General features: G+C 39.5%; 2 protein-coding genes across 4 annotated transcripts in view; both read left to right on the plus strand.

The window, feature by feature from the left end:
* Positions 1-5,207, plus strand: part of prkcea (protein kinase C, epsilon a) — a 63,494-nt gene extending 58,287 nt beyond the window's left edge. For both annotated transcript variants that reach the window (XM_016676594.1, XM_007562433.2), the window contains exons 13-16: positions 600-738; positions 1,285-1,473; positions 2,134-2,280; positions 3,460-5,207. In XM_016676594.1, coding sequence (XP_016532080.1) covers positions 600-738; positions 1,285-1,473; positions 2,134-2,280; positions 3,460-3,609 — 625 coding nt within the window. In that variant the 3' untranslated portion in view covers positions 3,610-5,207. The remainder of the gene's footprint in view (positions 1-599; positions 739-1,284; positions 1,474-2,133; positions 2,281-3,459) is intronic.
* Positions 5,208-6,152: 945 nt separating this feature from the next.
* epas1a (endothelial PAS domain protein 1a) overlaps positions 6,153-11,162 on the plus strand; it is a 9,718-nt gene continuing 4,708 nt past the window's right edge. For both annotated transcript variants that reach the window (XM_007562435.2, XM_007562436.2), the window contains exons 1-6: positions 6,153-6,412; positions 7,221-7,387; positions 7,782-8,011; positions 8,086-8,170; positions 9,154-9,251; positions 9,331-9,494. In XM_007562435.2, the coding sequence (XP_007562497.2) occupies positions 6,387-6,412; positions 7,221-7,387; positions 7,782-8,011; positions 8,086-8,170; positions 9,154-9,251; positions 9,331-9,494 (770 nt within the window). In that variant the 5' untranslated portion in view covers positions 6,153-6,386. The remainder of the gene's footprint in view (positions 6,413-7,220; positions 7,388-7,781; positions 8,012-8,085; positions 8,171-9,153; positions 9,252-9,330; positions 9,495-11,162) is intronic.

Below are 11,162 nucleotides of genomic sequence, written 5' to 3' on the forward strand. Positions count from 1 at the left end.
AAAGTATATATATATATATATATATATATATATAATTTGTTATGACAATATATCAGGCGAATACTCAGAGCTGTAATATCTGTATCGTATCAGAAGTGAAAAAGTTACATCTGGACACCCCTACACACATCATTCCCTTCAGCCTGGGAATCATTACAAACCCACAGACAGTGCTACAAAGAAATATTGACTTTTAGAATGTTTCTTTCTCATTTTTATTCGCTTTTCAATGATTATTACATTTGTTTAGCATTCCTAAATGCTGCATTTCTCCATCTGATTTCAGTTAGCCATGAGTTCTTTGGGTTTTTTGCTTGAGGAGCAAAACAGCTTGTTAAGTTGCAAAGATGAACATGGCAAATAACATTTCAACAATTTATTAACTCTTATTTTATAGTAATGATTGAAAAACAGGTTCGATTTTATGATTTTTTTTTTCCACATCTTCCGTCCAACTTTCTGAGGCGCCTCATACGCCCCCTGGTGGCCGTCTCTTTGAAAAACACGAGTTCACACAACGACTTCCCCGCCTGATCCCAACCTTTGGAGGAAGCAGATGGCTCTGACTCTCCCCCTCTGTCTGCATCCTGCTCTCACAGGGACCTGAAGTTGGATAACATCCTGCTAGATGCAGAGGGACACTGCAAGCTGGCAGACTTCGGTATGTGCAAGGAGGGCATCATGAACGGGGTGACCACCACCACTTTCTGCGGCACACCTGACTACATTGCTCCTGAGGTGAGCTAAAGTTAGCTTAGCTACAGACTCAGACTTAAACAACAAATTATGGAAAATAAAAAAGCCAAGAAAGAAAAATAGTCCTCTATGGGTTTCTACCATGTCTTGAAAATTACTAATATTAATAGTATTGTATTATTGTAATTTAATTTTAATATTTTTGAAATTTAATTCTCAAGAAACTATAATTTTCACTTTGAGAAGAGATAGGAGCCCCCCCCTGTGCGTCAGTGCAGTCAGGCTGGGCATGACTGAATGATTTGCAAACTGACGTTAAAATATTCAAATAAGTAGTTGGATGAACTAAGTTATTAGGGAAGTTATTTTTTGTTCAGTTTTGTTTTTATGAAACTCTTTTGATTAAAGAAAAATGTAATCAGCAGTATTAACATTCACCTTTCAGATCTGATCAAAAGAAGCTATCATGGAAGAAAATGATAAACAGCTAATTAAATAAAATGTAGGTAAAAAGGATTACAGGTTTATGCCCCGGGTGTTTGTCTGTCATGCTGATCTGTGTGGTTCTGCTGGTTCTGCTGGTTTCAGATCCTCCAGGAACTCGAGTACGGAGCCTCTGTCGACTGGTGGGCCCTGGGGGTTCTGATGTACGAGATGATGGCCGGCCAGCCGCCGTTCGAGGCTGACAACGAAGACGACCTGTTTGAGTCAATTCTCCATGACGACGTCCTCTATCCCGTTTGGCTCAGCAAGGAGGCCGTGTCCATCCTCAAATCGGTGCGTTACAGCGGACATCCAACCATCCATCCAACCAAACATCCAATAAATCAGCCCTCTATCCATTCAACCATCCAACCAAACATTCAATAAACCAACCATCCAACCAAACATCCAATAAACCAACCATCCAACCAATAATCCAACCATCCATCCAACCAAACATCCAATAAACCAACCATCCAACCAATAAACCAACCGTCCATCCAACCAAACATCCAATAAACCAACTATCCAACCAATAAACCAACCAACCATCCAATAAACCAACTATCCATCCAATAAACCAATCATCAATCCATCCAACCAAACATCCAATAAACCAACTATCCAACCAATAAACCAACCAAACATCCAATAAACCAACTATCCATCCAATAAACCAATCATCAATCCATCCAACCAAACATCCAATAAACCAACTATCCATCCATCCATCCATCCATCCGTCTATTCATCCGTCCGTCCGTCCGTCCGTCCGTCCGTCCATCCATCCTTCATCCATCCATTCGTCCATCCATTCATCCGTCTGTCCATCTTTCATCCATCCATCCATCCATCCATCCATCCATCCATCCATCCATCCATTCATTCATTCATTCTCATCTGCCTCCAACATGTCCAGCTTATTTTCAGCTCATGGTTTGTCTTTGTTTTCAGTTCATGACGAAGAACCCGGCCAAGCGTCTGGGCTGCGTGGTGAGCCAGGGCTGTGAGGAGGCCATCAAGACCCACTCCTTCTTCAGGGAAATCGACTGGGTTCTACTGGAGCAGAGAAAAGTGAAACCGCCGTTCAAACCCCGGATTGTAAGAAACCCACACACTTAGAAACAAATTGATTTTATCTGTGAATGCACACAGCTGGCTTAATGTGGCGTAGCTTCAAGTTTTTTGAGCGAAGTTAAAACAGGATGGATGTCATAGTAGTGTTGCACAGCTGTATCAGCACATATACCTGTAAAGCCAGGAACAGTGAATTGAACTCACCAAGACATCTGAGTAAAATTTTCATTTTGTGGATCTAAAAAACCACACTGAAGTCAACTTCAGGACAGTTAATAAAATCTCCTTCAGTAAATGCTTAATGTTGTACTCAAATAATGGATATACATGTGAATAAACCTTATCTTCCCTGCTGTTAGATATGGTGAAGGATCTATGTTGCTGCGGGCCTGTGATGTCAAATCTGCAATTGGATTTTTAAGGCAATTTTTTTGCCTTGAAAATGCAAAAAACAGTTTTGGTTTTAAATCAGAATTTGAATTTTATCAAATGGACAAGTAGTCTAAACATTATTCTCTAAGTATTGATTGCTCATTAATCTTGAATTGTGAGTTTTTATAACTTAATACTGCAATTTAAACCAAATAATTATTTCACAATATGCAAAAATACTGCCCTCATCTAGTGGAACAATTGCTCATTCCTGTATTATTTAACTCACATTATTAAGTTTGTACCTATTTAAAGTCCCCACTCCCGTTTATTTCTTCTTTAGTTTTTTTATTTTTATTTCTAACTTAAAAAAATCTCCAAAGCTAATAAAAAGTTAGCACAACTTACTAATGCAAGTTTATGTTTCACAAACTCACACTTTTAAGTTCAAAATCTAAAACTCACAAGATTTATTTGACTTAAAGAGTTGAAGTTAGAAGCCAAAACTAAGTGCGACTCAAACGTTTTGCATTGCAAAGGTGCCTCAGGGATTCCTGTTAGAATGCATCATTAACTCCTTGCAACACCAAGACTGCAAGTCTCCATGGCAACCAATTATTTTTAAGGTTTTCACACGTCTGCGCTAACAATGGTGCAGGAGGGTGTGTGTTCCTGCTGCTGTCGTTGAGAGCAAATCAGAGTGGGACAGGCTTTTACTCAGTCTTTTGCAAGGCGCAGTTAGTCTTTTTGATCAGAAGGTGTCGCTGTGGCGTAATCTGTTAAGCATCAGGTTATAATAAAGTTTCAGAATTTGCTTCTTTTCTCCTTCAGAAAACCAAGCGAGATGTGAATAACTTCGACCAGGACTTCACCAAGGAGGACCCGGTGCTGACGCCGACCAACGAGGCCATCATCCAACAGATCAACCAGGACGAGTTCAAGGACTTCTCCTACTGCGCTCCGGAGGAGCTGCAGACCTAACACACACACATACACACACACCTATCAGACAACAGTAACGCCTGGCATGCTTACACTCAGCAGAACCAGAACACACACTCTCTCACTCATTCGCACTGTCAATCTTTTCCTTTTAAAGCTCTCGGTTGATGTTACTTTTATGGAGCATTATTTACTTGCATTGTGTCGTTCTTGTTGCCTGGGTTTTATTATGAATATGACTATGACAATAAATATGAACACGCGCACCGCTCTCACACAAACGCACTCTATTTAGACACATGGATACACTCACACTGCTTCTCTAACCAGCACCAGCTCTCTCTCTCTCACGCGCACACACACACACACACACACACACACACGGAGCAGCGGTGCGAAGGCTTGTACATAGCCTGTGTCGAGTGGCTGTATCGTGTCGGTATCGTCTGCTATTAAAGGGGGCGTCGTTGCGCATGGACAAGCACCCTTCCTGTGTTATTACTGTCCTTATCGTGGACCAGTTAGGGCCAAACACCCTTTTGTGCAATACCATGACTATCTATATATTTTATTGTTTGTTTTTATTTTCTTTAAAAATGTTTTGTTCTGTTGGATTTTGGGTGAAATTGCTTTGACTATCACACTCTCTGTCCTCCTGTCCTACGTACGGCGCCTTGCAGAATCATTCATACCCTTTTTTTTTTAACTTATTCACGTTTATTTTCAGGTGACAACCATAAATATTGATGCGGTTTATGTTGATTTTCTGTGATAAACCAACACAACATGAATCCATATATGGAAATTGGAAGGAGGATGACAAATAGCACATTTGCACATTTAGAGGCTGACAACTTCCTTCGTTTTTCTTTGCAGAACTGCTCAAGCTATTTCCTATAACTGGGAGAATGTCTTCAAGCCTTGCTATAGATTCTCATTTAATTTTAGGTCTGGACTTTAACTAGGCCATTCCAAGACACGAATAGGCTTCAATCTAAACCAGTGCAGCTTTGGCTGTATCTTTAGAGCCGTCTTGCTGCTGGAATATAAAGTATTTTACAGCCTCAAGCTGGTTTTCTTCAAGTATTTTTATCTCCATTCAATGCATTGCCACAGAATTATGCTGCCACCACTATGTTTTATGATGGAGATGTTGTTTTCAGGGTGATGTGCAGGAGGAAAATATCAAAAAGGAACATTTTGGGCACAGAGATTGCTGTCTATGTGGTTTGTAGTGATAGTAAAAACCGCAAACAGAAATTCTTCTGCCTTTTGTTCAACAATGGCTTCCTTCTTGCCTTAAGCGTGGTTTCTACTTTTTGGAAACTTCTTGGAATACTCTGCTTTGTTTAGCCGTAAAGGGGGATGACTTTTCTGATTTTTATCTGTCATATATTGTGAAAGTGATTTATAATTTGCTTCTACTTTGCAGTGATGCAGCTTTGTGCTGGTCTGTCGCTTACAATCCCACTAAAATATGTTTGAAATTGTTGTGAAATGACAAAGAAATATGGAAACCTAACAGGGGCATGGATGCTTTTTCCAAGGCGCTGTATGTACAGTGAATGTTACAGGCTATTGAACTAATTATGTGGAGCAGAGTGTTACAGGCGGCCTGTGTAGCATTAAAAAAAAAATACTCTGGTGTCCAACTGTTTCATCCGTCTGTTAAGTTTCAGAGACCTGCCGGCCGGTGTGAATGTGTTGGCCCGTTTCTTTCTTTCTTTTCTGTTCTCCAAGTATTGTGAATGTACATTTTTGTGCGCATGAATGTGTGAACTTTAATCTCCTCCACGTCGTGCTCGACTTTTTGTTTTCTGCATTTCTGCATCTATAGCAACCACCGATGTTTCGCCCATCTTCTCTTTTGGCAATTCCTCTTTTCCCTGCTTCTCTTTGTCCCTCTCAGCCAAAAACCGCTCTCACTTTTGCTTTATTATTATTATTATTATTTTTGTTTTTCAAAATGGCTTTTCTTTCTTATTGCTGTCTTTTTTAATTATTATATTAATTATTATTATTATTATTATTGTAAAGTGTATCTGGAGGATGAAAAACCTTTATGTGTAAAACTATAACTATACCATTATAGGTCTGTTACAGCCGGTTGTTAGGAAACTTGGTGAACCAGCAGCTGAATTACCTCTCACTTCAAACACGCAGCACTCACTCCCCTTTGCTCGCCCTCTTCTCCTCCTCCTCCTCCTCCCCCCCTTCACTGTCTCTCTCTCTCTTTCTCTGAACCACACACGCACACACAAAGAGGGACGGTTTGTCGCGTTTCTTGTACAGCGATCTGAAGACGGGCCGGTTTGCTTGTCTGTGCAGTAGAGTCGGTGTGTAGTGACGCTTTGTGCACCCAGGGGTACGGCTGTTCCTGGTCACTCTTATCTTTTATTCTGTGCCAAAAATGTAGTGCAACAGCCGGGCTAGTCCCCCGTCTGGTCTGATTCCAATAAAACACTGAGCTGTCTACATCCATCCCAGACGACTCTGTCTGCTTTACCCCCCGCCCCCTTTCTCTCCTTTTTTTGTTACTATTATTTCCTGCTGTTGCGCTTTGGAGTCAAATCTGAGGGATGCTGAGAAAGTTTGAAGCCTGAAAAGGGAGGAGCGGAAGGAGGGGATAAGGTGATGCTTTTCCTGGCCAGCCGACCAATCACAGCTCTCGGTCTTTGGAGACCTGCTTGACTGTTTGCATGCAGGAGGGGAGAGGTGACAGTCACTGGAGCCAGGACAGCTCATCTGTGCTGCAGGGAAACCTCTGTTAGCATCATCGCCGCCATGCCGCCAGTCGGGGAACTCCGCAGGACGCAATGACGGCCGACAAGGAGAAGAGACGGTAAACCTCTCATTTTCTGATTTCTGTTTTTTTAAATCTGGAGGAAATTAGAACAAGAATAAGTTGGCAAAGATCTGAAACCCAGCCTGTAGTTGGATAAAAGAGAAGTCTTATTCGCTTCCTCACTTGTTGAGAAATTTGCTGCAATTGTTTTATAGTCGAGGTCACAAGGTCGCAATGTGAGCATTTTTTATTTTTAATCATGTAGTGTCAGTGTTTTAGCGTGTTGACTTAATTAACTCGCATAATGAGGCAAATTCGACAAGTTAAAAATATTCTGTACACCTCTATTACATGTACTCAGTAAACTACAGTTCATGTAAATTCTGAACTTTTGGTTTTTTTTTCTTATTTTTTCCATATTCTTGTGAATTTATTTAAAAATATTATCAATTTACTTTAAATTAATGAATTTTCCATATATATTTTTAGTATTTACATGGTTTTTTTTTATTCTCTTTTGCCATCTTTGTTTTAATTATAAGAATTGGTTATTGTTTTTATCAATTTTTATCTAATTATTTACCAGTATGTACGTTTAGGTGTGTCTGTGTATATATAGTCACACTCATAGTTTTTCAATATCCTTTTTTGTGTACTCCAGTAACCAAGCAATAATATTTTGTTGCCTTTATCCAATGACAATAATTAGTTTTTTGTCGACTAAAATCTTTATACTTTATAGTTTCTTACCTGATTGCCCCTACTATATTATTATTACTGATATTATTTCTTATTGATGGTATGAAATATGATTTCTTTTTGATCTAAGTACTCAGTTTTTCCCCCTGGTCTCTGCCATGTGCAGCGCGATCAGCCGCGAGGCGGCCCGGCGGCGGCGGCGCGTGGAGTCGGACGTGTTTGGTGATCTGTCCCGCCTCCTGCCGCTCCAGCCCTCCGTCAGAGCTCATCTGGACAAACCGTCCGTCATCCGCCTCACCCTCAGCTACATACGCATGCAGGCGTTGCTCAAAGGTGAAAACACCTCGAAAACAAACCAGCCGTTTATTGTGTTTAAATAGTCGAACGGAAATGAAGATGAAGTTTGGCAGCAGAGACCAAATTTTAAGAAATATTTCTTGACTTATGAGTTCATGCAAAGAAAAATCTGACTAAATTCCCTTTCAGTTCAAATGAACGAAGGCAAATAAAAATGCATGACTGATCATTTATCACCGCCTGTAATCTTTGCTAGAAGAATAAAAACTGACAAAGCTTTAGGTGTCAGACAGAGGAAGTGCTACTTCACACCTGGAACAGACTCATGTGAAATTTGCAGAAATACACCACATCCTTTCGTCTGCCGTTTGCATCATTCACAGCAGCACAACTTTCTAAAAACTCATCTCTGTTCCTGGGATCGAAACAGAAACTGCCGGGTCGCACGCAGAGCTCGGACACGGCACGAGACACCGCCACGGAGGAGAGGCGCGGGACGGATGCCGGTTTGAGTTTGGGAAAGAGACGGAGGGGTTGAACCCGTTGGATGAAACCAGCATGTACCTGAAGATCCTGGAGGGATTTCTCATGGTGCTCTCCACCATGGGAGACATGATCTTCTTATCGGACAATGTCAGCAAGTACATGGGCCTGAGCCAGGTGAGTCTGCAGGTGAGAGGTTTACTGGTGCTTTCTGCTTTAAGGGTTCTTTTTAACTCTTTGTTTCCTGGCAGACTGAGCTTATGGGGCACAACATCTTTGAGTACACTCACCCGTGTGATCACGAGGAAATCAGACATAATCTACGTCTGACTGCAGGTTGGTGTGTTTTAAAGCTTATCAATGAAAATCCCATTTCTCTTTTGGTGATCTCTTTCCGCTGCAGTTTTTCCTTTCACTCAACTTTCCATCAGCATGCTTGGACATTGCTCTCTGTGAACAGCTGCCGGTTCCACTTGTAGAGTCTGATTTTATGTAGAGCAACAGTTTTCAAGATGTTGAATTTTAGATTTTCATTATCTGTAAGCCATAATAATCAAAATTACCAGAAAAACATCCCTTTGTGTGTGAAGACGCTACCTGATTTTCACTTTTTAAATTGAGTTACGGAGCCACACCTTTAAATACACGTTCAATAAATTAGAATATTATTGAGAAGTCAGTTTATTTCACAAACTTTATCACCTAGTAACCCTCATCACACTCTGCAAAAACTCTAAATCTTACCAAGTATTGTTGGTCCAGTTTGAAGTCCAAATATCTTAAGACAAAACCAACTTACAGGTAACGTTTCAGCAAGATATAGGAGCTTGTTTTGAGTAAATAATTCCTTAATATCAATTAAAAGTAGTACTAGTGCCACTCAGATTATTTCACTGGTAACAAGACATTTCTCCCATGTTGTAGGTGAAATAATCTGCCAGTTGAACTAGTACTTTTTATCAATATTATGAAATTATTGACCTAAAACAAGCTCCTATGTTTCTCTGAAAAGTTACTTGTAAGTTAAAATATTGGCATTTGAAACTAGACAAAAAAAAATACTTGGTAGGATTTTTTTTCAGTGTAAAAATAAATTTTAGACAGACGGATGTTTGAAAGTCTTTATTTCTGTTAGCAATGATGATTTTCCACTTACTGTTAATGAAAACGTAACATTTAATACTAGAGTATTACATCAGACCAATAAAATAAATCATTTTTAATGCAGAAACGTAGCGTTAATCAAAAGTATGTTTAATACTCGCTTAAAATTTGACAGTTTTCAAAAGTAATGCTCTAATGTATCTGTTTCTCTGGAGAACTTGGGTGCAGCCAGAAGAGGGATTTCGTCCTGAGGATAAAAAGCGCTCTGACGCACCGAGGAAGAGTCGGGAACCTCAAGTCGACCACCTGGAAGGTCGGTGGTGCAGGTTCAGGCTTCAGACCCAGAAGTCGGGTTCTGGCGCTGCTGTTAATTCTGCTCTGCGTGTCTCCAGGTGCTCCACTGTCAGGGCAGAGTGAAGCTGTGCACGGCTTCTTCTTCGGTGTCCTGCCTGCTGCTGACCTGCCGACCTCTGCCGCTCTCACACACGCTCCTCAGCACGCACACCTTCACCAGCCAGCACAGCATGGACATGAGGTTCACGTACTGCGACCAGAGGTGCATAAACTCACCGCCGTTAGCCACAGCTTGTAGGATCTCAGTTTTCAACACTCCTCCTGCAGGTCTGAGTCACTTTAGAGAACATTACTATTCAAATTTAGGACATAAATGGAAAAAAATAACGTTAAATGTTGCTTTTTTTTAAACTCGTACTTTTGAGTGCTTTGCTTTTGCACACTAAAGAGCGTCATTATTTTTACATTATTCAAATCACTTTATTATTGAATAAAAAAAGATGCACACATATGAAGAGCAAGTTTGGTTTTCACAAAAACTTGACTAATTTTACAAGACAAGTTATGGCACAAGTCTAAGATTCTCCCAAATATTGAATTATTTTGTTTTTGTGACATTCAGATTAAAATAAATCAAGTATACGAGGACTAGGCCTGTCACAATAACTAATAAATCAATTAATCGTATGATAAATTAAAGCAAACTCAATCATTTTCACTTGCATAATTTATCATTTTTCTTTTTTCTACCAAATGATAAAAGTATTCTGTCTGGTGATTTGGTCTCAACCTGCCCTTATTTTGAAGGACAGTTTTGTTTGTTGTTTCTGTTTTGTTTATTTATTTTGGATATTTAAAATATCTTCCAGTCCCAGTAGTAAATGTAGATCAAAACTTAATGTTGACAGTATGTTCCTGCATTATTACTTGAAAATGGTCTCAAAACAACAATATTATCGTTTTTGGCAGTAACTTCTGGGACAATTTATCATCCAGCAGAATTTGTTTTCGTGACAGGCCCAGCAAGGATTAACTTTGATTGAGTTTGAAAGTGTGTGTTGTTTCGTTCTGTGGTTCTGAGTCCGACCCACCTCTTGGTGGCAACCTCTGTCTTCACTGTGGTTAAGATGGTGAATTTCGGTGAACATGACGTTTAACAGGAAGAGGCCAAACTGACTCGTGTGTCAAATTTTGGTGGTTAGTTTTATCTCTTGCATTCTGTCTCGCTCTATTTCTGTATTTCTACTTTTATTTGTCCAAATTTGTAGCTGTAATTACTTCCACATTTACTTGTTTAGTTCCGTATTGCTATATTTTATTATATCTACTTTTCTGTCCTTGAATAGGATGGGAGGCCTGAATCTCACCAGAACCTGTCAGGCTGTGACTAGATCTGAAAACAGCTACTTAGATGACTGTTTATAACCGTATTATCACTTCCTTTTAAAGAACCAGGACATCCTGTTATACTAGTCTGAATATTTGTTTAAATAATTACTTCTTTCTCAGTCCGAAGCTTTTTTCCCATAGAGAAACATTGCAGTTTGTTAAAAATTGGCTGTTAATTTTGGATGTGGTTCCAACTAACCACCAACTATATGAGGTTTTGATGACAGGACAGCAAAAACATCATGGTTTATTTATATTAATTTAGTAAAAGTTTGATATTACTGAGTACTTCCATTAAATCTCAAAGCATTTTTTATTTTTTCTTTAGCTGAAAAACCTAAATCAAGAAGAAAAAGTTTGACAATAATTTAAGAAAACAAATAAAACAAAGTAAAGAAACAAGTGCAGAGGAATTAACTAACATGGCAACCGCGAAACCCTGATAAGGTCAGAAAAAAACACTTTATACTTTAATTTAAGTAGCTATCACCAAAATAGCTACTTAAATTATTCCCATTAACTTTCTTTAATGGAATTTTTT

Source organism: Poecilia formosa, unplaced genomic scaffold, assembly GCF_000485575.1.
Source record: "Poecilia formosa unplaced genomic scaffold, Poecilia_formosa-5.1.2 Scaffold136, whole genome shotgun sequence".
NCBI lineage: Eukaryota > Metazoa > Chordata > Actinopteri > Cyprinodontiformes > Poeciliidae > Poecilia > Poecilia formosa.